We start from the raw sequence: 26,288 nt of genomic DNA, 5'->3' as shown, positions 1-26,288 counted from the left end.
AACTAGAAAGGTTCTTGGGCAAGGTCAAATGGCATACCAGCTCATGTGGCATATCCGTTGTACCGAAGGACAAAAAAGGATGCAATATACGAATGGTTAGAGGAGTGCGATAGAGCATTTGGTTGGTTAAAGAAAATGCTAACTGCTGCACTTGTCCAAATCAGCCCGAATTGGAATAAACCATTCCATGTGGTTGTAGATGCATTCGATATGGCAATAAGCAGTATACTAATGTAGAAATTAGAGGAAGGCTGGTATCAGCCGGTTATTATGCAAGCACTCTCCCAGGCATAGCGCATTTATAACACAATTGAAAGGAAAGCCCTCGGACTATTATATACAGTCAAGAAGTTCATGTACTACTTGTTTTAACAAATTTGTGTTCCATGTGGATCATCAAGCGGTTGCTTTTACATGGCGGACTTCTTGTTAACGTGTGGAGAGCTATCGTTGGTGTAGACCCATCTTGCCTTGATGTTCGATAGCTTTTGGGACTATGCAACATTGTATTTGGGGTTGCAAAGTTGCTCAGAGGATCCAGAGCTCTATAGGCACTATCTATATTCTTGGGACTCTATTGCCTGGCTTGCTCAGTCTAGATCACGGATGAGGGCAAGGACTGAAACCGGCCTCTGATAGAAAACCAGAGTGCGGTAGGAGCAATCACCCGTCCACTTGTAGTCTAGATGAGAAACAAAACACAGATTGGAGCTAGAGTGCCCAAATCTGAAAACACAACGACACCTGTTGGCCCCAAAGCTTGGCGCCCCTTGCGGTATTTCTTTATTCAATTAAAATAATATGTATGGCTGAGTACAACACAAAGACCAGCCAAGAGTTTACACCTGTAAGTCCAATCTGACGACCCACAAATTCTTCTCAGCACAGAGGATCTATGCACACAGATCTGTGTCCTCAAGCAACACACTGTGCCTCCCTCTGATCAGCCAAGATCACAAAGCAGGCCAGCCATGGGCATACATCTGGCATAACTCAAGTGCATGATACATCTTCTCAGCTCAAACATACATGTGCTGTCCAATCTCTGTCTTAATCCCTTGTCAATCTGCCATACCCCTCCTCTCACAAGGGGCCAGATAACACATATCTGCAACAGACATCAAGCAGTAGAAAGAGAGATAGATGAACAGAAACAGAGCTTACCAAGTTCAGCTCGTGAAACAACACTGGAGGAAGCAACAGCACCAATCTGTGCTTGCAGGCACTTGAATCCACAACCCTGCTTCACACGTGTGCTTGCACTTGCCTGTATCCTCCTCCTGAAGCTCACTCCTATGCTGTCCTTGAAAGTACAGATCTGAAAATCAGCACTGTACTTGATTGTACTTGACTGTACTTGCCTGTACTTGATGGTATAGTCTTTCTGCAGTGAATCAGAGGTAGCCGCCTGCTGGATTCTGCTACTGATTGCCTGCGCCTTCCTGCTACAGCACTGTCCAGCACCTGTACTTGCCCTAGAACTGGCCGTACAGTGTACCTGCAGAAGGTACAGGGCTGTACTTGCAGTCGTACAGCACTGTGCAGCCTGTTTCCTGCAGTTGCAGGCGCCTGTACCAGCCCCACAGACCTGCGCTTCTCTGTCCACAGCAATCCCTACAGTCGTACAGTACTGTACGGCTGTTGTACAGCTTCTTCTACACACAGTTCACAGAAAAACAGCAGCTAGACCAGTCTTTTGCAGCCGCCTTGTGCTTCCTCAGCTTTTCCACGATTGTGTATCATGCGCATGAAGAAACTTCTCCTTTTGCTACACGATTCCCCAAAAAGGGAAGAGAGAGATAGAAGAGAGAGAAAACTCCTCCCCAAATTAATCCCTAGGGCCCCAACTTTAATAAGTTCCTAGGGCCACTAAGGCCTAGGGGCAAACTCCAATAAACATTAAAACTTAATGTTTCTAGTTCCCCCCTTCACACCTAGGGATGTCCACACATCTTAAACACTGTCCGGGCACCCCCCATGTGAATCATAAAATATTCTGACTCTGCAACCACCATGCCCACACTTGTCCTGCTCCATTTTCACAGGGCCATGACAAGGACCATGACATGATTGATAGAGGACTAGCGTAGAAGTGCACACTACAATATGTTCCTTGTTCACACTGCACACCACACTTGGAGAGACTTGACTTCACTTCAGAGATTATTGCCATCACCATAGCTTGGCAGATCTACAAAGCCAGATGCATAGAGGCATTTAAGGACATTCAGACTTATGACAACCATTGCATTTGTACTATTTGGTGAAATATCATCCATACTCTTATGGCCACTTGGGCTCATATACAGGCTCCTATGAAGGGCATGTCTAGATCAGCGGAAGCAAAGCACACTATCTTCATAAGCGAGTCGCCGAGTGGGATAATGGAATCTTCTTCTAATTGATTACCATTGCTCTTTATTGGCACCCTCACACCCATGCATAGTTGCAAAGAAATGCATTTCATTCATTTTTTATGAAATGAAACGTCTCAAAAACGTTTCTTTCGAATGAAAATGAAACGTTTCTTTCCCTCCCACATGTTATCAATACAATTTGGGTGTTTTTTTAATCTAGGAGACTATTGATGAGGACATCGAGAATGCTGAGGATTGAGTGGCCAGACTCCAAATTGAGGACTCTAGTCTTTGGGGCTATCAGGCGCATCTAGTTTGTCATGTATCTATCAACATGCTTTACTTTGTGTATTTCAGACTTCAGTTTTCTTTTTTTGTATCAGCTTAGAATTCAGACTTTTTGTGATCACTTTGAGCGCTCAGTAGACTATGTCCTCTTGCTTGCTTTATATATTGTTTCTTGAGTTTTGAGTAGTTGCCATTATTGATGATGAAATCCGGATCTTGATTCTTGATGCTGCGAGTTTATTTATGCCAATTGGTCGGTTGGGTGCCCACTGCCCACTGTAACTGGGTCACCCTGAATCTTTAGTTTTAACTTGTAAACATGTTTTAATGTGTAAATGATGCATGTTTAATATTGTTTTGCAGGCAAGGCAACATATTTTTTGCATATTATAAACTTATATATAAATTTTGGGGTCTATAAAGCCCCCCTCTTGCATGAAACGTTTTTGAAACGTGTGGGGTTTGAAAGAAACGTTTTTGATACACATTTCAAAAAACCTTGGCAACTATGCACCCATGATATGTTGCGGCTATCTTACTCTCTAAGATGAGGATTTCTAGCTTTCAGCCATGATTTTGTAGTTGTTTTTTCTTACTTAATAGAAGTCTCTTTTTTTGCAAAAATAAAAATTTATCGCTTAAGCTACGTCAATCTTGAACTTGATGACATGCTAATTTGCATTTTTTTTTTGGACTCTTATTTTCTTCATGTTCTTGCATGACAAGGGTGATACACTGAGGCATGTCTTTGAGGTGACAGTCCAAAGAGCTAAGAACATTCCTGTTGAAGTATTATTAAAGAATGACAACGGCTACAACTGTAGTAAGTATGACTAAATTTTTCGCCAGTTCACAATATGAGCCTGATAAGACGGTTGAATTTTGAAAACTTACCCTCTTTGCAAAATAACTAATCAGAAATGGTTTTGATTTTTTAATGGAAGCATACTTTTGTGTTTATGCTCATAGAGGCTGGATTTTTCGGTGTAACTTGTAGATCTGTAGTGATCTAAATTATGGATCCATATGATAGGATATCAACAACCAAAGATGGAACATAATTTGTTTTTTATTGCACATCCATGAGTCGAATTTTTTGTTTGTTTGTTTAACTGATGGAATTGAGAATTTACGGTGCAAAAGATAAATAAATGATGGTTGTCCATGTGTGAACTGGCTGAGGAGGGATCATAGGATAATCATCTGCTATAAACACATTGGTGTTTTTCATTTCCTTTTCAGTACTGCTGTGGCTCAGTATATCCATGGTACCATTTTAATACCTATGGCCTCATAGACCCTTGGGGTCTACATTAACGTTAATATAACTTTTTTCTTTCTTTCTTTGTGTGTGTGTGTGTGTGTGTGTGTGAGACACAAGATCATTTGGCGTCATCACATTCTTGACGGGCTTCCTGAGTAGTGTGGACTTATTAGTTGGTTCTTGGCTCTTGTATGTTTTACTATACTTATTAGAGGACTCGTAAAATTAGCATTCATTCATCTCAACAGGTCTTCATAGTGCCTAAGTACCTGCAGCTTGAGAGAGAAAACAATCTATGTTTGCTCTATTGCCGGTTCAATGTAGCACTGAGAGCATGTATTCAATTTGCAGCTTTTGTTTTTTCCCTTTTCATACTTACATCAGTAAAAACTCTTACAAGGGAAAGGGAAGGGGGAAGAGAAGGTGGCTACTGGGACCCTACATCTGTATTGTGTTTCTGGGTGACTGTTCTCAGTATTTTGGTACTTCCATAGCTGCCAAGACAATTCAGTGCATTGAATCTTGATTCGCTACAAACACTATCGCTGGCGTACATTACAGAAAAGGCAGGGGTTGGCTAGCTTATACTGGAAGTTCGAGGAGGAGGTTGGGGCAACAAAAAAAAGGGCAGGGTGGAAATGGGGCTGTTATGTTGTAGAGGAAGGAAAATCAGGCATGGGATCATTAGGCCAGTTCCATGTTGTAGGTGACTTGCTACAGACTGAATGAACGGCAGAATTAAATTGTACAGGCTTGAAGGCCGACCAAATGACATGGAAGGGTGATGGGAAACAGGTTTCAGAGTGAGCCACATACATGATAGGATCCTTTGTTGTGCTGGGTTAAGATTGATTTAAAGACGGTTAATTTGGGATGAGGATAAGATTGATTTAAAGACGGTTAATTTGGGATGAGGATACCCTTATGATGCTATTGTGTCACATGCAGAAGCAAGTCAAATGTTTGCTGTGATCCTGTCTGTAGAGGTGGGTGATCAGCAAAAATGGAACATCCATTAAAGCAAGAGAAACATTTTCTAGTTCAACTATTGAAATGTATGGCTGGCATGTAGAGCAACGAAATTTATTGACTTTATTGAGTATTTGCTCAGACTAGGATTTGGTAAGATTCTTTAATGGGCACATTGTAAGTTCTAGGATTCCACTCTCTGAAAATATATACCATGTGATGTAATTATTGTTGTTAGAACAAAATGAAGCTTGTGAACATATATGTAGAGTTTTCTTTTAAGCATTGGTAGCTCTCATGCTGGCGAACAGGAGGGATGTTCATCAAATATCTTTTTCCAGGAGAAGATGAGCCTCTTTTTACTCATGTAAGTGTCATGTTTTGACTCTGCAGAAGATCCTCTTTTTACTCATGTAACTTTCATGTTTTGACTTTGTAAAGATGAAACGAAATGATTTCACAAATATAAGGGAATGCCAACTTTGGCTCAACTACTTTGAAAGCCAAATATTTTTACATCCCATTAATATCATGAATGTAAGGTGAAATACGATTCCAAGTAAATGGTAAGGTGAACATTTCTTGATAAGGAGATCTCGAACACATACTATGGTTGATTCGAATTGGTTGATGTTTGTCCCTGCATGGCAATGTTGAAGATATTTGACATTTTTTACATCTTGTTTTGGAGTTGAGATACTATAGTTTTTATGATTGCTTGTGCATAATGTCGAGTAAACATTTGTAAACGGGGAATTATGGATGAGAGAACACAGAAAGGTCAACAGTCAACCAAGGAATAAGGATGAATCCTCAAAAACTGATCACTATTAGTGGAGCGAATCAGGAATGTGGCAATGCCAAATGTTCTAGTAGCAGGGAGGAATAAAAAACATTAATACTAAACATCTCCAAAAGACCTAAAGGGTCTATGAGAGCAAAAAAGGTTGCTATAGTTCCATGAGGTAACTGGATCATGGAAAAGATAATGAAAATGAAACGATTAGCTATAAATACAGTAGTGATCATGATCATGTGAGGAGAGAAGATAGTCCTCTCAATACGAAGTACAAAAGTAGCCCCTGGCACATACAAGATAAAGAATAATGTGTAGTATGAAGCTGCCATATGGATGGTCACTTGGGGTGTGTAATGTGGGGACGTCTGGTGCACTGCAGCTGATGCACTCCAAAGTGACCCCACAAGGGTATGGTATCTCTAATGCTGCCCATGTGCACTCTTCTGGTGCTCCTAGGGTGCTCCCTAGAATCCGGTGGGCATCAAGTCATTTTTTAGTTGTGCTATCTGAGCAACCGAGAAGAAGCTTGTAATGGAATGCTGTGGGGTACACCCCGAGTCCAGGTTCTGTGCTCTCTGAGAAGGAGGTCTCCATGTTTGCGTAGCTCCATCGCCCTGGCATCGCTCGTTCAAGAAGTCGATAATCTTGGATGATGGGCCAAAGACCTCTTGGAAGAGAGGGTGAAATATCCCCCTGATCTTATAGTATACTGGACATATGTAGATGTAATGCTCTTTCATCACGACCTGCAGACTCTATATTTTGTTCCCCTGGCAAAGCCATCTGCTCTCCTAGTTTCCACTCGAAGGGGGCGAGGAGATACTCGGATCTGCCCCATGGGAAATCTCAACCAATAAGGTGCCTTGTAAGGTCCCATACGAGTGGCAATGAAAAAGATGCCGTCGTAGCAGGCCTTCCTGCCTGGCATGCTAGGGTTTGTGACTGGATTGTGTCATGGGTTCACTCTGGCAGTATGCCTCCAGGAGTTGCTACTCGGCAAGGGAGACGTGCGGCTACACTGCCCCGCTCCACTATGCACTCACACACTTTGGCAAGACACTATGCTTGATGCGCACCCAAGAGACAGTGACAACAAACAGTTGGTAAGATGACACTTCAGTAGAACACACTTGAAGGAAAGAGAGACACAGTTAGTTACAGAGACAATGAAGATCAAGAACAGTTGTATTCATTCACTAAACTGATTGATTGATTGATCGGTCCGGCCCTTGGCAGTCCCAAGGTTGCTCATTTATTCAAGTGGTCCAACCACCCTGCAAGTAAGTGCACCGTTTGGGCCTTGAAGTGCGTGGAGTGTGATTCCTTGTGCAACCTACCAATATTAGAGACACACTGGTGCAACCTGCCCCACTGATTGCCAATATTATGAACGCGCCACCCACTTGCTGATGGTGTGCAAGTGGCGGTCCTCCTAGGTAAGGGATGGACTTGGTAAATGCCATGGAGCACGCATAGTTGACCAAAGAGGTTGGTTGTGGGTAGGTACTTCCATCAATGAATCACCAGCTTAGAGTGCCATTTGTCACCTGTCATGACAGCTGGACGGCCGGCACTTGTCAACTGCCGGGCAATCTGACAGGCTACAGGTTTCCCACCACTATTGGAGTCACCGTCCTGGTGAATGCAACCGACAAGGGGTTGTTGAGGAGAGGGTAGGCAATTCACTTGCATTCTCTTCCACCGCAAGTGATCATGTGGTACTTAATGTAAAAAGAAATAAGAACTGAATATGAAAAAGAACTCTGCATCTAATGATGGTAAGTACAATGATGATTAAATCATCCCAAAAAACAAAACTAAATACTGCAGGAGTGATGAGATGACTGCACGAGAGCCTTGTAGATGAAGGGGCATGCCAGAACCGGAGTGCTCAGCAGAGGATAATCCCTGGGAGGTGGTACTGCCACTCAAGTGGCGCGTGGTGAGGAGGATGGAAGGGTGAAGAGACCACCAAGAGTAGACCTAAAGGGTGTGTCGGACGGCATTGAACTGGACCGCTTGTTCATCTCGCGGACGGTGGGAAGATCAACAATGTCGGCCTCAAGCAAAGAGAGGCGAAGGGCGATCTCAATGGTCTATGCCTGGGAGAAGTGTTCCTGTGGTGTGGTGACCTCCTGTTGGCAGCCTAGGTGATTTCCAATTGGAGGGCAGTGGGGGAGGTGGCATGATGTTGCTCGACGGTGGACACGGCCCAACCATGGGCTCGTTGCAAGTGGCGCCATTCCTGGGAGAGTAGCAAGAAGTAGTTCGTGAGGTACTCAGAGTGCGTCGTGATATCCAGAGAGATCTTGTCCAATGCCCAAACCAAGCGTCGGCTGAGGAAGATGCAGAGTATCAGGAAGCCGAGTGAAGGGAAGGATGTCCCAAAGTGGGTTGGGATTGGTGTCGGTGAACGGAGATGCATTGGGCAATGACCACGAGATGGGGATCGTGGAGAGGAAGGAGGAGAGGCGGGCTGAACAGTGAGAGTGGGGGAGAGGGGATGAACAAGATGAGGGTTTGCAGACAGTTGAGAGGCCATTGGATGATTTGAATGCTGTAGGATGGTTGGGAGAGGGTGGAAGTGTCAAGGTGGGGGTAGGTAGTGTGGCTGTGGGGTCCCGGGGGAAAATTCTGAATATGTCACGTGCATCCCGCACTTGGATGCCACGTAGACATTTCTGTACAGAAGGTGCAGGACCTGGGATGGTGAATTGGTCCCATGTGAGCCCAGTCCGGGACGAGTCAGCCAGGGATCCATCTCAGGCGTCCGAGGTCAGGTGTGCATTGTCCTGCACATGAGTCTAAGGTCAGGTGTGCACTGTCCTGCACATGAAACAGTGCTAGTCTGCGCTATGAGTCTCCCTCTAGAATGATGTCAGTGACTCTGTGTATCTGGTATGGTACCGGATGCCAGATCATTGAGTAGTTAGTGTTTAGGACAAGGGGCCAGCCCATAGGGCTACCCCAAGTTGTAGTGTGGGCATGGGGATGGTGTGAAACCACACCCATGAGGGCCAGGAAGGTCGTGGCTGTACCCACCAGCCATGGGTAGGCCATGGGGGGGATGTAGGACAGCCCCAGGGGCAGGCCAGGGTAGCCAACTGGTTATCCAGCCCTGGGAGAGGTTTAAGGCAAGTTTGGGGCAGCCCATACAGGCTGCCCAGCCTCCAAAACAGGGGGCATTCAGTGCCCAGCCTCCTAGGCAGCAGGCGCCTAAGTGCCCAGCCCTATTTCCCATGTGCGCATGTGCCCAGCCAAGTATCAAAGTGATGCGCAGCATTTTATAGTATTTATTGCTGTATTTTCTGGTCGTGGGAGCATTTAATGCTGGCCGACTGCTGTAGTTGGGCTAGTATAAAAGGGAGAGCCCACAATCCCATTCAATCATCTCATTCTCCACCAAGAGCTCAAGCATAAGAGGCTAGACAAAGCCAAGAGGGTGCTTAGCAAAGGGGTGAAGGATTCGGGCATATGCTGCGTGCCCCTTGGCCCGGCTCTAGTGGGACCCTGGCGAGTATGAGTGGCATGATCCTTATGCATTCCCCGACGCCACAGAGATCACCTTTTTCCAGTACACTGTTCGGTTGGGGAGACATATTTTGACTGCGAGGAGGATGGTCTCTCCATTGGCGGCTACAGGGACTCTCACAGGAGTTCCTGCAGGATTTTTGGACCAGACTCTGGGGTAGTCGATAGGCACGCAGGATCTCGACTTTCCAGTGGCTGGTTGCCCACAGGGGCTCTGCAGTTGGCACCTGGCTTGTCTATAGTGGTCTTCCGGCGGCCTGCGTCCGATGCGGCCACCCTTTGGAGACACAGAGACACTGCCGATGGGACTGTCCACAGGCGCAACAGATTTGGCTGCGGATGCTGTGCATTCTAGCCCCCCTCTCTCTAGAGGGCATGTATACGTGGGGTGCCGTTGCTTGGTTGACTTCGTTAGGGCCTGCTATGGGCTATGAGACAGAGCAGGATAGCCAGGCCATCAGATTCATTAGGGGCTAGCCTCGCCTTGTTCCTTCACCGGATTTCTCGTCCGCCGGCTGGAGATCTACGATGGGAGCTCCTCAGCAGCCTCACCATCTGGTTCACCTGGAGAGCCCGGTGTTTCAGGGCCTTTGAGGGGAGACTGGAGCCCGGTGTTTCAGGGCCAGCAGAGGCTGTTCGGGGGATTTGGCAGGAGTTGATCCACACCCTACAAGGACAGTATGACCGCATCCGGGGCGACTCGGATGAGGCGATCTTGCGGCGCCAGGCCTTTCACACCACTTGGCGCAGCGGCCCCTTCTATACCCTAAACGCGGGTACCCCCCACTGGCACTACAGGCCATCCGTTTGGCTTTTCCCCCCTCCTATTGTATGATATAGCCTCTCAGTTCTTTGTATTGATATTTGTACCTTTTTGCACCTAGGGAGAGTCTCCCTAGCTGCCTTGATTGGATCTCTGCTTTGCCTTCTTATGAGCAGGAGAGGGTTTTTGTAGCCCAACGGGCGTTTTTTTATATAACTAATGAAAGGATCTTTTCTCGGAAAAAAAAAAGGAGGTGAAGGATTCAGGTCAAGGGCAGGGTAATCCCAGCCAAGAAAAGGTCCAAGATTTCTGTATTTTCTTTCAGATTTCTCATCATTCTAATAAAGCAAATACACCATCTGTGGTGGGGGCCCTACAGAGGGTAATTGGGACCCAATACTGTGTCCTCTCCATCTCTCCCTCTCTCTCTCTATTTTCTGCACATCTTCTTTCAGTTTGTGCGTTAATTTCTGTCGCGAAAAGAGTGCTGAATTCTGAGTATTGAAGTTACCCCGAAGCTTCCGCATGTTACAGAATATGAACTGGTGAAGAAATAACCCCACACGGGATATCGATACGTTTACTTCTCACTAAGTGAAGAGTGAAAGGAAGGAATCTACCTCGATGTGGTGAATTCACTAACAGGGGTGGGGAGGGTTGGAAGATGTGGTGGGTGAGAAGGAAGAGGTGGTGGTGGGTGGTGGTGGAGGTGGAATAAAGGAAGTGGAGATGGAGCCGACAGAGGGGTTGGAGGGCGACATCGATGGGCTGGAAAGCCAATGGCAGTGGAGGTGGTGTCAGATGTGGAGAATACACCAAAGGTAATTGAGGAGTCCTGTGGGCGGAAGGGTGGTGCCTGCGGGGGGGTATGAGGTGACGGTCCTCCAGCTGTGGTGGGTTGAGGACGGGACCGAGGAGGAAGGGGTTTCGGAGTACCCACAGACGGTGTCAACAGGGTGTGGAGGGACTGGCATTAGATGCACGGCGAGTGTTGAGGAATTGTTGCAGAAGGCAGGTGAGGAAGCCTGCGCTGGGTAAACAGCACTTAGAACTGTTGGGATTCCGGTACTGAGCCCGGAAGTGCCTGCACTTGGTGCGGATGGTGTCCTGGAGAAGATGTGCAAAGGGATATGGGCGGATTGTGGAGAGACAGAAAAAGGCTTCGGTGGCCAGGATGGATTGGAGAGGGTGTGGTGGCTGAGGCGGTTCACGAAAGAGGAAGTAGTGATGGAAGAGCACATAAAGGTGATGAATGCAAGAGGTTTGGGGTGAGGAGGGGTTACCTGTGAGGAGATTAGTGATGTGACTGCTCAACTGGGTAAGTGGCAGTCCTTTGTGGAGGGTGGAAGAGCAAACACCAAGGGCAGATGGGTGTGCTGAGCCGATGATGATGGAGGCCTTGGGGGCTGAAATGCGGAAGCAGAGATGGGGTCCAAAGAAAGGAAAGTTGTGGAGGAGAGAGGAACAAATGCCAGTGTTGGAGGTAGTCATTCCGGCCAGACAAGCAAGGTTGGTGAGACCCAAGGTGGAGAGGTCCATGGGGGTGAAGAGGGTGGAAAGGGAGGGCCATGACTGAGAGGGCTCTTGGAGGTATATCAGAAAGCTGTAGTGATTGGAGTTGGGACAGGGAGCATTCTGACAAGGGATGGACAACTCAGAGGAAGATGTGGAACGACGGTTGGTGGCCTTAGAGGTGGGGACGGGGGCATAAGACGGATCATCTTGAGTGGAGCCGGACCCGGAGCCAGAGGCGGAGCTGGAAGTGGAGGAGGACATGGTGGAGCGAGGCCCAGGTGAAGCAGGTGTGATTGAGGGAACGGGTACGGCATGTGGCCACAAGGGCGGTGCACACTTTGCAGTGGCAGCACCATGGGAGGAAGGGGAGGATAGGCTACCAAGAGAAGCCGATGATGAAGAGAGGTTGCAGAGGTTGGGAAGATTCCATGTTGTGGAGTGGGATGAGGAGCACCACCAGGTAACATGCAGATTTGTACCGATGAGGTTAGTGTGGGACAACCTGATGGAGCGCAGTACCTAATGGAGAGGGCGAAGGTTGGGCTCTTCGCAGGTTGTGGCATAACGGGGGTGCTGATGAGCCTGATGGAGAGGGCGATGGGGTGGAGTTGTGGACAGCCCACGCTGGATTGCAAGGGTGGTGTGGGATGGTGCTAAGGGGAAGCATATGGCGATGGCAAGAAGGATGTAGAGACCGCGGCTGATTTGGAGGTGGCCTGTGGAGAGATGGAGTGGTGCTTGTGTTACATGCACTGAGGTTGACCGTGGTAACAGTGGTGCTTGTGTTACATACACTGAGGTTGACCGTTGTAACACGCAGAAAAGCCTTCTTTAAACCTTTACTTTGGTGAGATCTTTAGCATCCATTCACTGAGTAGAGAGAGAGAGAGCCTTTAGTGGGTATTGGGACCCAATACTGTGTTGTCCAGCCCAGCGCCGTCCTTGCTTACCCCCAATGCTTACTCGACTATTCCCCCTCTACTTCCCACACTACCCCCCCCCCCCAGCTTGGTGTTACTCCCCATGCGGGCAGCTGCATTACCCAGTGCATCCAGCCTCTCCAACTCCCACCAACTTTTTTAAGGACGCCTCTATCACTTCCACTGCTGCTTCAAAGCGCCTTCAACCTCTGGGCAGCCCTGCCTACTCACCCACCTACCACCTGGCTGTGCATGGCCGCCCATCCACTTCCACTCCCCCTCTGCTGCTCAGCAACCATGCGAGTTCACCTACTGCCTTCCCCGCCTCCCACTTGGCGGTGCATGACGCCCAGCTCTCTCCCCCTTCACAACTACAGCATGGCCATGCGCAGTCGTCTCCAACTTCCCCTAGCTGCCACCCGACGTTGCATGGCTGCCAAGCACCTCATGCTTCCCCTCTGCAGTGCAGTCCCTTCTCATCTATTTCAACCCCCTCACACAATCGTGCGCAGCCTGGCTCCTCCCAGCACCTGCCCCAGCCCTCTCTTGCGCACCAGCCCTCTCTCTTGCGCTCCAGCCCTGCACCTTGTAAGCTTGCCTTCACTACCAGCTCCTCTCCCATGGCCGCCTCAGCTGCACCCCAATCATGTCTCCCTCATGGTCCTTCCCTCTCTAACCACGCCATCATACCTCAATATTTCCCTCCCTCTTGGCTTCACAATAGATCACCCCATCCATTTATCTTCGTCCCTCTCTCCATCATCATCACCAACCCTGGCTCCTTCTACCAGCTTGCTTGATGATGGTGAGTCTCCTTCCCAAGGCCGCACTCGAAGCCTCGAAGACATCTACAAGTCTTCGTGTTTTTCGGTCCTTCTCCAAGCTGAGAGGGCGGATTCCCATCCGCCGGAGCTTCTCGAAGATCCTCAATGCCCTACAGTTACTGATGCACTTGCTAGTGCTCATCCCGCCGAATGCATCGAGGCTATGAGCCAAGAGATGGAGGCCCTCACCGAACAATGCACATGGGAGCTTGTGCCACCACAACCCCATCACAACTTAGTTGGGTGCAAGTGGCTCTTGAAGAAGAAATTCAAGGCCGATGGGAACTTAGACCACTTCGAAGCTCGCGTTGTAGCTCGCGGTTTCACACAACAATATGGCGTTGACTACAACGAAACCTTCTCCGGGGTATTGGGTACGGCTTTATTTTGGTTACTTGTTGCTCTAGCCGCACATTTCAAGCATATATTCAAATAAGAGAATAAGTAGCTCTTTATACAAAGTGGAGTCACCATAAATAGAAGTGACTGTCGCAAGTCATGACTCATGTTGCATGCTAGAATAGAAATAGAATTATGCTTCCCTAGAATATTAGAGAGCATCTCCTAGATACATGCATAGAATAAAGTAAATCCTAAGAACACAAGTCCACATACAGATGGACACCTCAAAGCATTAATTACTGACATCCGCCCTTAATGCAAAGAGGTGGACATTTGATCATGTTGCAGCATCAAGCATCTTTATGAGATGCTCCTTTTGATGATTCCCCCCTTCAATGGACACCGGGAAGGAGCCCAACACCAAGGCAAGAGGCTCGATGCTTGTCATGAGGTACGGGCTTGGTGAGGAAATTTGCCATGTTGTCCTTTGTAGGGACATACTTCATGTTGATGTAGCCTTCTTGAACCACCTGCTTGAGTGGATAATAAGCAATGTTGACATGCTTGAGTTTACTTGACACCTTAGGAGAATTGGTGAGGGAGATGGTTGATTTGTTGTCACAAAACATAGTGACAGGGGTATTGCATAGGGAAGATGAACCTCATGGAGAAGTTGGTGAAGCCGTAAAGCTTCTCGGGCAGCTAGGGAAGCGGTAACATACTCTGCTTTCGTCATAGAAGAGGCTACCGAAAGTTGTCTCCTGGTTTGCCAAGAGATAGCTCCACCGCCTAGCAAGAAGAGGTAACCTGAGATGCTCTTCATTTGAGGATCATGGCCTCCCCAATCGGCATCTGTAAAGGCCTCCAAACATAGAGGGCCTGCTCTTGCAAAGTAGGTTAGTGTATGTGTCTTTGTAGCATGTACATATCGGAGACATCTTTTGAGGGCTACACCATGCACCTTGTGTGGCTCCCCAATCGGCATCTGTAAAGGCCTCCAAACATAGAGGGCCTGCTCTTGCAAAGTAGGTTAGTGTATGTGTCTTTGTAGCATGTACATATCGGAGACATCTTTTGAGGGCTACACCATGCACCTTGCGTGGCTCATGCAGTGCTCTAGAAAGAATGTGTCCTGTGTAGCATACATTCATGCGAGTGCAAGTGATGCAATAGCAGATTTGCCCGCAGATTTGCCCAAGTATATGATCATAGGGAATATCATGCATAAAATTCCTATCTATGTGAGTATAGGGGAGATCCTCAGGTGCAAGATGAGCATTAATGACCATAGGTGTCATGTGCATCAGCAATGCCATGGACCTTCTCAAGGCTAGATCCAGAAGAGGCAACCAGATAAAGAGTATGAACCCAGTAGAAGAACCAGGAAGATGGAGCATAGAGCACAGAGCACCTTGGGCAGTGTAGACTGGAGACAGGCGTGGAGAGCAAACTGAAGACCAGAAGGATGTCGGCTGCAAGATAAGGGGACTGTCGGCTGAACAAATGGAGTCGGCTGTACCTGGAAAAGGCGGCTGCAAGCATCCAAGATTTTAATGAATATTTAAAGCCAGTCGGCTGGTCCGACAGCAGTCGGCCAGCTCCTCCAGCCATACAAGTGACTAGAAAAGGGCTCAAGTGCCCATCAGTTATCTCATTCAACCCACTGGGGGTATGAGTCATTAGGAGTCCTAGTCTAGGGCAGTTTTGGTGTGTTATCACCTTTTCAAGAAGGCAGCCAAGGGCTGCAAAGATATGTACCTTTTTGTACCATAGTATATACTGAAATTCCAGCACTTCTCACTCTCTCTCTCTACTCTCTCTCTACCTACGTTTTTGCATCAGATGGTGCATTTTTGCATTAGAAGGTTTCCAAGAGTGTTTAGGGCTAAAAGAAGACTCCTAGAGCTTCCGCGTGTTACATTGGTATCAGAGCATCAGGCTCAGCAAAGCTAAACACTGATTCAGTCCCAAATGATGGTGTACAGGTCCAAGGTATAGGAAAGTACACGGATTCAAAGCCCAAGGCGGGGAGCACAGAAGCGGGAAGAACTCCCAGGAGGTTTGTTGGTGGTGTTCCACAGTGCCAGATGGGGATGGCAGTTCCGTGAGCCAGATAGGTTCTCAGGTAACGGTCCCAAGGGAGGTTGATCCTCCAAGGGTGATGTGAGAGTGCCAGACTCAGTTCCAGGAATGAAGACCAAGACGGTGTTCAAAGTCAGGGCAGGAATGGATTGTGGACTAGAGGAAGACCAGATGCATAGATCTTCATCAGAGACAGAGTGGTTTGGAGAACAGATCGGATTTTCAGAGAAAAAAGGTTTGCCAGGGATGGATGATGACAGAGGGACTTCGGAACAGGATTGGGATGATGACAGTCATCCAAGAGCAGGTTGGATTCCCGTCATCAAGTTTAGCAGAGGGGGATGTCATGTGCATCAGCAATGCCATGGACCTTCTCAAGGCTAGATCCAGAAGAGGCAACCAGATAAAGAGTATGAACCCAGTAGAAGAACCAGGAAGATGGAGCATAGAGCACAGAGCACCTTGGGCAGTGTAGACTGGAGACAGGCGTGGAGAGCAAACTGAAGACCAGAAGGATGTCGGCTGCAAGATAAGGGGACTGTCGGCTGAACAAATGGAGTCGGCTGTACCTGGAAAAGGCGGCTACAAGCATCCAAGATTTTAATGAATATTTAAAGCCAGTTGGCTGGTCCGACAGCAGTCGGCCAGCTCCTCCAGCCATACAAGTGACTAGAAAAGGGCTCAAGTGCCCATCAGTTATCTCATTCAACCCACTAGGGGTATGAGTCATTAGGAGTCCTAGTCTAGGGCAGTTTTGGTGTGTTATCACCTTTTCAAGAAGGCAGCCAAGGGCTGCAAAGATATGTACCTTTTTGTACCATAGTATATACTGAAATTCCAGCACTTCTCACTCTCTCTCTCTACTCTCTCTCTACCTGCGTTTTTGCATCAGATGGTGTGTTTTTGCATCAGAAGGTTTCCAAGAGTGTTTAGGGCTGAAAGAAGACTCCCAAAGCTTCCGCGTGTTACAATAGGGGTTGGGGCAAAAGTGGATTGGGACATATGAGCATGGGCTAGTATTTCCTCAATATATTTTTCTTGGGAAAGAGAGATAAAGTTCCCATGGGGATCACGTATAACTTGTATACCAAGAAAATATGCTATAGGCCCATTCTTAGTGATTGGAAATTCACTTTGAAACATACTTTTAGCTAGATACATCATATATTCATTAGATGCCAAGATAGGGATGTCATCTACATATAGACCTATGAGAGTCCACCCATTGGTATGATGCAAGACATAGAGGTTGTGATATGTGAGTAATATTTGCCATCCCCAGGAAATAAGAGCATCATGCATGTGATGGCACCACTGACGTGGAGATTGCTTCAAGCCATAGATAGCCCTTTAAAGTTTGCATACAAAGCGTGAATGGGATTGGGATACAAAGTATGGGGGTTGGTGCATGTAGATATCCTCTTCAAGCCGACCATGAAGGAAGGCTGTCTTGATATCTATATGGTGAAGTGGGAGATTGAAATGTGCGGCTAGAGCAACAAGTAACCAAAATGAAGCCACACCCAATACCGGGGAGAAGGTTTCGTTGTAGTTGACGCCATATTGTTGTGTGAAACCGCGAGCTACAAGGTGACCTTTGAAGCGGTCCAAGCTCCCATCGGCCTTGAATTTCTTCTTCAAGAGCCACTTGCACCCAACTATGTTGTGATGGGGTGGTGGCAGCACAGATTGATCTAGCACAGATTGGGAGATATCTTGCCCCTAACCCGATGTATGACATCCTACACCCAGTCATTGGCACCGGTTGGAGCTAGATGCTTTATTGGATGTATTTACCCCCCTTCCCTCCGACCCACCCACCCACGCCACAGTAGTTATAACCAGAGCCCTATATGAGATTTATCTCCACGTTATAGAGTACTTAATATATTTTTTTTCTTTTGTATCCATTTGATGTCCATTGAGACATGATGATGATGTACACAGGTTTTGTCTCATAGGCCGCTTTTTTGGCCTTTAGAAGACGTTAATAAAATCTCTCTTTCTTTCTTTCTTTACCTCTCTCCCCCCTGCAAGCAGGAGTATTTGCTTGTATTACTTCTCTGGAGAACTTTTGTACAATGCTTAAGAACCAGAGTGATGACTGCCCAACGCAAGGACGGGGAAGACTGAGAATCCACCAATCCAAGGGCAATGTAGAAGACTCTTCTGGGCCACTGATGCAAGTTTAGGATAGCTGTAGGATTGCACATATGCTGGCTGAATGCTGAAGACGAGCTTGGAGAGGATGAAGACTGACTATTGAACTGAATTCTGATTTAATGATTGATGATTTATGCTGAATACCAAGCGCTTGCTTATATATGATATGGGGCTGCTGGTCGGTGGGCTGTCGGCCGGTTTGGTTTGGACAAAAATGTTAATAATAGCATTTAATTTCTGCGCATGTCTTACATTGCTGCCCAGCTGGCTGACTGCACTTTTGTCTCCACAACCTGCTGCTGATGATCTTTTTTTTTTCCGAGAAAAGATCCTTTCATTAGTTATGTAAAAAACGCCCGTAGGGCTACAAAAGAGATCTCTCCTGCTCCTAACAGAGAGAAGAGCAGTGAATACATCATGGCAGCCCGGGAGACTCTCCCTAGGTGCTGCAAAATACAAGCATCAGTCTAAGGACTGAGCGGCTAAATCATACAATGGGGGGGGGAAAGAGCCAAACAGGTGGCCTGTAGTGCCAACGGGGGGATCCCGTGTGTAGGGTGTAGAACGGGCCGCAGCGCCAAGTGGTATGAAAGGCCTGGCGTCGTAAGATCGCCTCATCCGAGTCTCCCCGGATGCGATCGTACTGTCCTCGCAGGGTGTGGATCAACTCCTGCCAAATCCCCCGAACAGTCTCTGCTGGTGGCTCTAATCTCCCCTCAAAGGCCGTGAAGCACCGGGCCCTCCAGGTGAACCAGATGGTGAGGCTGCTGAGGAGCTCCCATCGTAAATCCCTCTCCTGTGTGCAGCTGGCGGACGAGAAATCCGGTGCCGGAACCAGGCGAGGCTGGCCCCTAATAAATCTGATGGCCTGACTGCCCTGCTCCATCTCATAGCCCATAGTAGCAGGCCCTGACGAAGTCGACCAAGCAGCGGCACCCCACGTAAACATACCCTCTGGAGAGAGGGGGGCTAGAATACGCAGCATCCGCAGCCAAATCTGCTGTGCCTGAGGGCAGTCCCAAAGGCAATGTCTCTGTGTCTCCATAGGGTGGCCGCATCGGACGCAGGCCGCCGGAAGACCGCTGTAAACAAGCCAAGTGCCAACTGCTGAGCCCCTGTGGGCGACCAGCCACACTGAAAAGCCGAGATCCTGCGGGCCTGTCGACTAGCCCAGAGCCGAGCCCAGAAATCCTCCAGGAACTCCTGTGATAGTCCCTGCAATCGCCAATGCCCCGCTGCCGCTGGAGAAACCGTCCTCCTCGCCGTCAAAATATGCCGTCCCAGCCGAACAGTATACTGGAAAAATGTGATCTCTGTGGCCTCAAGGGATGCATAAGGATCATGCCACTCGTACTCTCCGGGGTCCCACTGTAGCCGGGCCAAGGGGCGCGCTGCATATGCCCATATACGCCAATCCGGGAGCACGTCAGCATGGTCGGGGTCAATATGCCACTTCCGAGAAGCGGCAGCCACTACCTGAATCCTCTGAAAGGTGCACTCTGCAACCAAAGGCGACTCCACCTCCACTCTCTGGAGTCGGCCCTCATCCTGAATCTCATAATAGAGGCATCTGCCATCCTCAGTGCTAGCTCTGACAGCAATCAGGATCTCCAACTGTGTAAAGGCTCCCATCCACCGTGGGGCCACTGGCTCGAGAGGTGTGAACCACTCCTCTGTAAGTGCCTCCTGAATATCATCCCTCATAATCAACCCCCCTCTGAAGTGACTCAGCCTCTCCACCTGGGTCTCCTCAGCCTCTCCACCTGGGTCTCCTCTGGTAGACTGCAGAAAGCCTGCCAGTCTCCAAAACTACGAGCTGGGCCTGCCGCTAAAGGTCCCCAGGCTAGACGAGGCCGAGAACCCAGCATATGACCCTGCTCTGTACGAACCGCTGGGCTCCAGATGAGCGGCTGCCTGGCCCGCTCCTCAACACAAGAAGGAGGCCGCTGAGAGAGCCCCGGTCTCAGCAGCTCCCAAGCTCTCAGGATACTCAAAGCAAATTTGTCCTCCCATCCTCTACTGAGGCCTGTCCTCCTCATCTCTATGAAGATCCAGCGAATCTCTGGTGCCCAAGTACCCCCTGCAGGAGGCGCCCGGGCCTGCAGTCGCTGCAAGAGGAGCTCTTTCCAAGGCTCAGCGCCTGGAAGCAACCCCCGAACAATAAGCTTCCCCAATAAGGCTCTACTCTGATCGACTGGATCTATAATGCCCAAACCGCCCTGAGCCAGCGGAAGTGTAATAACTGCCCATGCAACCTTTGCCCGAGCTGGCTGACCGTCCCGCCCAGACCACAGAAAGTTCCTGATCAGCCTCTGTACCTGGCTGATGCAAGAGCTCGAGAAAATCCAGCAAGACGTAATGTACCACATAGTCGCTAACAGCACCTGATTTGCCACCACCACCCTCCCAGCCAAGGATAGTCGAGCTGTACTCCAATACAATAGCTTCTTCCGAATGCTCAGAAGAAGCGGGGCAATCTGCTGCTCAGGTGACAAATCGAGGCCAATCTGGCATCCCAAATACCGCACTGCTGTGCCGGGAGGAATCCATCTAAAACCGGGGTCCGGACTCCATGCCGGAGTGGGAGCACTACTGATCCAAAAGGCCACTATCTTGCGCCAATTGATCAATGCTCCCGAAGCTGCACTAAAAACCTGGAGCGACTGCTCTGCCCGAATAAGATTGGCCTCTTGGCCATGCAAAAATAAGCCCGTGTCGTCTGCAAACTCAGCATCAAGCAAATCCTCCCCCCGGACTGGGAGCTGAAGTCCTCTCAAACCAACCTCCTCTGCCGTCAAATACATACTCATAGCCTCCGCAAAGAAGAGAAAAAGGAAAGGGGCGAGAGGACACCCCTGACGGACTGATCTGGTCAGCTCAAAACTCGGCCCCCGACCTCCTGCAATCAGCACCTGGCTGCGAGCTGTGGAATACAAAGCTGCCACCCCTCTGATCCATCCTGGCTCAAAGCCCAGGCGTAGCATAGTGCCCTCTAAGAATCCCCAATCAACTCTATCGTATGCCTTCTCAAAATCGAGAAGCATCACGACCAAGTCCTCGCCAAGAAACCTAGCTCGGGCCGTCGCCTCCCAGAAAGTAAAGATGTTGTCAAGGATACTGCGCTCCTTGACAAATCCTGTCTGAGTAGCATGAATCAACTCCCCCAGGAAGGGCTGGATCCTCAAACTCAAGGCCTTTGCCAAGACCTTGTAGACAGTATTGAGGATCGTAATAGGCCTCCAATGCCGAATATCATCTGATACTCCCTCTCCCTTGGGGATAAGATAGATCAAGCCCTCTGAAAAGCTCTGCGGCATCACCCCAGTGTCCAAAACATGCTGAAAGCCCCTGCGGAGGCCTGGCCCCAAAAGGTCCCAATAGCGCATAAAAAAGGCCGGCGTCAGTCCGTCCTCCCCTGGGCAACTATGTCGCGGCAGGACCCTCAAGGCCTCGGCAAGCTCAATCTCTGACAGAGGCGCACCTAGAACTGTGCGCATATGGTCTGTGACCCTCCTCTGCACATGGGCCCACACAGTCTGTCTGCATACATCTCGATCCTCAGTGGCTGGCTCCGCTGAAAGCAAGTCACTATAAAAAGCAGTGGAAATGGCTCTGATCTCCCCGAGCTCAGTAGCTACCGATCCATCCGGTCTACCAAGCTGGCGGACTCCTGCTCGCGCATGACGGGGTCCAGTGATCTCAAAAAACTCCCCAGTCACTCTATCACCAAGCTGCGTCCACTGAGAGGCCTGACGACGATAGTAAAACTCATGTCTCTGCTCCTCTGCCTCTCTAACCTCCTGGCGTGCCTGGCTCAGCTAGGACGCCACCCACTCACATGCAGGCTGCTGCTCCTGAAGGCGCTGTAGCGAAGCAAGGCTGCGTCTCAGCCGTTGCTCCCGCTCGCGAATCTCTCCCAGTCGTGTCAAAGCTGCAGCGTGTAGAAAAGAGCTAAGATCAATGAGTCCCTGGGCACACTGGCCCGCTGCATCCTGGTCAGAGCACTGACTATCATGCCAGATCCTCTCAATGTCCTCAGCGAGACTGGGATCTGTAAGTACCCTCTCTGGGATCCTCAACTGCAAGCTGGGCTCCCGTGTCCCCTCCTCCAATGTCAATATAACTGGCGCATGATCTGAAAATGAGGTGCCAGCGAGAATGCCGACGGAGCCCCCTCGCTCCCCTAACCTGTCGCCCACATAAAAGCGATCAATCCATGATAGATTAGTCCCTCCCTGCCAGAGATTCGACCGAGAGAAACTAAGACTGTCCTGCGACCGGGAGAAAGCCCCATGCTGCCATGCATCAGTGATCCTCAGTGACATGCAAAACCGGTCCCAAGCTGCAAGCTCCGTGCCGTGCATTGTAACATGACTGCCTCCCACCCTATCTGCCGGGTCCTCAAGCATGTTGAAGTCTCCCCCAACACACCAATGTGCGGCCTCTGGCAATGCATCTGTAACCTGAGTCCAGAACTCTGCTCTGGCACTAGCATGATTGGGCGCATAGATGTTGAGCACACCCAATAGCTCATCATGCATCCTCAGAATGACATACTGTGCTCTACCAGGCACAATGATCCCTCGATCCACAATGGCCTGCCGCCATGCATCTGCAATAACCATGCATACTCCTCCCTGTCCACCCAAAGGACCAAACCCTGCAGACCAGAAAGTGTCCCATCTACCAAGCATCACCGAACCATATCTCCGGATCCTGCTCTTACCCAAGTGGTGCTCCTGCATCATCAGAATGTCAATGCTGCCACCAACCAGGCATCTCTGTAGCTCCTGCCTCAAGCAGCCTCGATAGCGTATAAAGTGTGCTCCGCCAAGGCCCTGTACATTCCATGAGATGATCCTCATGGATGTCCTACTGAGGTGGATGCTGTCTCAGCCGTGCGGCGGGCCTTCGCAAGCGGCTTGGATGGAGAGTAGTCCCCATCCGAACGGCTGCGAGTGTGCCCACCCGGTGTACTGCAAGAATCCCGGATCAGGCGCCAGTGGCTGTGACCCATGGCGACTGCCTCCTGCTCTGACATAGTAACCTCGTGAATACTCACATATCTTGGGTCGCGTGCCAAATCTGCAACTATGCGCACGACCAAATGCCGAATCCCAGATGTATCCACACTCCCGGGATCCAAGACAAAATGAGCTAACTCCCAAAGTCGGCCAATCACATCTGTAACCTCCAAATCGCTCATGTGATGAGAAAACTCAACTGCCTGAGTCTTCAACGTGCTGAGAGCGAGCTCTAGAGTCCACTCCCGGTCACAAGGTCCACATAGAGGGAACGAGAAGGCCACCGCTGAGTCTAGTGCCTCCTCCCCGCGGGCCGGAGGTATCACTACATGCACTCGGATGGGTGCTGGCTCATGGGGGCCCTCTGCTCCAAAAAGCCGTGTGAAGCTATAATCAAACGCCGCCGAGCGCTGTCGAATGCCGAGGCGACTCAGCCGACTGCGGATAGATGAAATCCGTGAGGCCCTAATCGGCATAGGTCTCCTCTGTGATGCTCGAGCGAGGTCAGTGCTCAGCGCCCTCCGGACTGCAGGTGAGCGCCAGGGAGCTGCCAGGACCTCCCGGGAAGGCGAGGCGGGCGGAGGGGGAGGAGGGGGAGGCGAGGGAGGAGGAGAGGGAGCCGCTGCCGAGACCGGAGCGGGGGCGGGAGGAGGCGATGGTGGAAGCGAGGCGGTGGGAGGGGATGGGTGTGGGGGAGGTGAAGGAGGGGGAGCTGGCATCTCCTGGTCCTCGGTCGCTGCAGGGGTCTCCTCCTGAAGGGGAGCAAATCTGTTCCTCACGGGAACCCAGTGAGGCTGAGACTGTGGCTGCTGCTGCAGCGGTACCTGGGCGTGCTGCTGTGGCTGTCTCCCTCGACGGCGCCCCTGTCCAGGCTGCCACTCCGAGGTCTCTGTGGCCTGAGCAGGTGTCCCTGAGGCAGCCTGCCGAGCCGAATCTGTGGGCGGGCCATCAGTGGCCTGCTGCGGTGGTGAGGGCCGAGGTCTCCTGCGAGGGCAGGCCTTGGCCAAATGACCGACCTGCCTGCAAATGAAGCACTGGTTCGGGAGCCCCGAGAACTCCACTCTCTGATCTATCCACCCCCCCCTATCCTAGGTAGCTGAATGACCTTAGGAAGGGAGGAGATGTCAGATACCAATACTCTGACCGAAGGTAGCCCAGCTGCTCTGGCCACCACTGAAGCTGCTGAGGGGCCCGTCTCAAGAACCGAGCCCACCAATGCTCCGAGCCTGGAGAGGAGCGGAAGATACTCCCGGCGGAGACCAGGGAAACAAACTGTAATATGGAAGAGGCGCTCTCCCTGCTCCGCCGCAGCTGGGTCAAATCCATGCTGCCAAGGCCTGAAGAAAGCCCGAGCACCCCTGATATCCAGAGGACTCATGGCAAGGACCTTGGCAACGCTCTGGGCGGCCTCGAACTCGATCTGATAATGTCCCCGGCCCAAGAGCTGAACATCCAGGATCTTGCCCACATCTGCAAGAAGGCGAGCCTGAAGTAGATCCTGATCTCCCCTCTGCTGGGGCGAGTGCCGACTATACGGCAGATGGTGGAATGAGCCTGAAGGCGTTCCACCTCTGCGGTGAGGCTCGCTTCCTCTTCCGGCGAAAGAGAAAGCCTGATGGGGATGACCTCAGGGGCGGGCGAGGGGGCTGCGGAAGAGTCCCTCTGAGGCGAGGCGGGAGGAGTCTCCATCAGAGTCTGAAGCTCAAGCGAAGGCGAGGCGAAAGCGGAAAACCTGCAAGAAGCGGGCTGCACACCAAGAGGCGGAAGGACGGATGACAGTGAGGAAAGAAAAACAAAAACCCCCAAGGGGTGAAAAGCAGCACGACAAAGGAGGGAGGGGGGGGGGGGGGGCGAAAAACGGAGGAGAGGCCCAGAGGGGGGGGGCGGCGACAACGCGAGAAGGAGGGGGCCGGGGCGCTGCTGAAGGGAGGCGGGCGAGAAGAGGCGAAGAGGCGGGGGGGCGAACTGGCGGCAGCGGGGAGGGAGGGCGAACAGGCGGCAGCGGGGAGGGAGGGCGAACTGGCGAAAAGGGGAGGGGGGGCGAACTGGCGAAGAGGGGGGGGAGGCGCAGCAACGAGGAAGGAGGGGGGGGCGGCGCAGCAGCGAGGAAGGAGGGGGGGGGCGCAGCGGCGAACAGAGGGGAGCAAGCGGGGGGCGGAAGGAAAAGAAGAGGGCGCGAGGAGGGGGGGGAGCGATGGCGCGCAGAGCAGGGTGGAGGCGGGAGCTTCAGCGAGCGAGCATGTCTTCTGCTGCTGATGATCTTTAGGCTGGCCGAGTGGAGGTTGGCTGCTCCCTAATAAACAGGCTGCTGAATGATGTTGTAGCCATGGGCTGGCCTTTGGCTGGTCCATAGGCATGCACCAAATCTATACATGCTTGTTAATGCTTTTGATGCAAGACCTAAGCTAAGGTTTACTTCTACATGCACTTATCTAGTGGGGTTCTCCAAGTGGGTTAAGAGGATTGACTCTAGACTGTGACCTCTGTGGCTTGGAGATTGACCTACGTAGCTCATACCTGACTGACGTTGGACTGAGGGCTCAGAATGGGGTGACGGCGTACGACAAATGTTCCTAAAAAAGGTACTATTATTGCACAAATGCTTGCACTGATAATGATTCCAATGTGTCATTGTGTACCCCAGTACAAGGTGCACTTGACATTCCCGCCTGCTTAGCTTGGTGGCAGGTGCATGGCTTGCAAGTAGGCCGCCAATAGCTGGGGATGCTCCTGAAAGAACTCTTCGTCTAGCCATACCGCTTCATTGTCTTGGTCCTTGAACTTCGTATAGAACCGTTTGATTCTTCGATTGGAACCATGCTTTCATCACTGGAGGAGAATTTGTTCAAGCTCTATGACTTTTACCTGGTCGATCATATCTGGTTGCTGTTCTTCTGATACATCGTGTAAAGTTGGACCTCCATATGGCTTCAACCAAGGAACGTGAAAGACATTGTGCATAGTCCAACTTTCCAGCAACTTTAACTTCAAAGAGACATCACTTAACTTCTGAATGATTGGAAAAGGGCCGAAACCACAGAATGAAAGCTTGGAACAAAGCTTGCCCACTTACTTTAGCAGTTGCTTCATGATCCGGAGATACACCCAATCCCCTTCCTTAAATTTGACATCTCTCGTGGATTTGTTGGCTCGCAAGGTATAAGCTTCTTGAGCTTTGTCAAGGCTCCTTAACTGACTCAATGATTTTCGAAAATGTTTCGGTAGTCTTCTTGGCCTCTAGGGGGATGGTGATGCCTGTCTCGTCAAAAGAGATGGGACAATTGACCAAATGCTGCCTCATACGGTGCCTGACCAATATTAGATGAGTGAGTATTATTCAGGATTGCCTATACCAATGGAAGATACTGTTCCCATTTGGACTGCTGGTCATTGCAGTATGGTTCGAGAATGTCAAAGGCCAATTGATTATATATCTCTGTTTGGCCA

General features: G+C 50.0%; 1 protein-coding gene across 8 annotated transcripts in view; it reads left to right on the top strand.

Annotated features, from left to right (window-relative positions):
- The window catches only part of LOC147636671 (uncharacterized), a 147,341-nt gene that overhangs the window by 27,355 nt on the left and 93,698 nt on the right, over positions 1–26,288 (top strand). For all 8 annotated transcript variants that reach the window (XR_015266189.1, XM_086800147.1, XM_086800146.1 and 5 more), the window contains exons 4-5: positions 3,372–3,468; positions 5,190–5,245. Coding sequence is in view for 7 of the 8 variants with exons in the window: in XM_086800147.1 (XP_086656273.1) it covers positions 3,372–3,468; positions 5,190–5,245 (153 nt within the window). In the remaining variant the exon portion in view is untranslated. The remainder of the gene's footprint in view (positions 1–3,371; positions 3,469–5,189; positions 5,246–26,288) is intronic.

Source organism: Cibotium barometz, chromosome 7 (assembly GCF_041138505.1).
Source record: "Cibotium barometz isolate CiBa-2024 chromosome 7, ASM4113850v1, whole genome shotgun sequence".
Lineage (NCBI taxonomy): Eukaryota > Viridiplantae > Streptophyta > Polypodiopsida > Cyatheales > Cibotiaceae > Cibotium > Cibotium barometz.
This window is presented reverse-complemented; position numbering and strand designations above follow the sequence as displayed.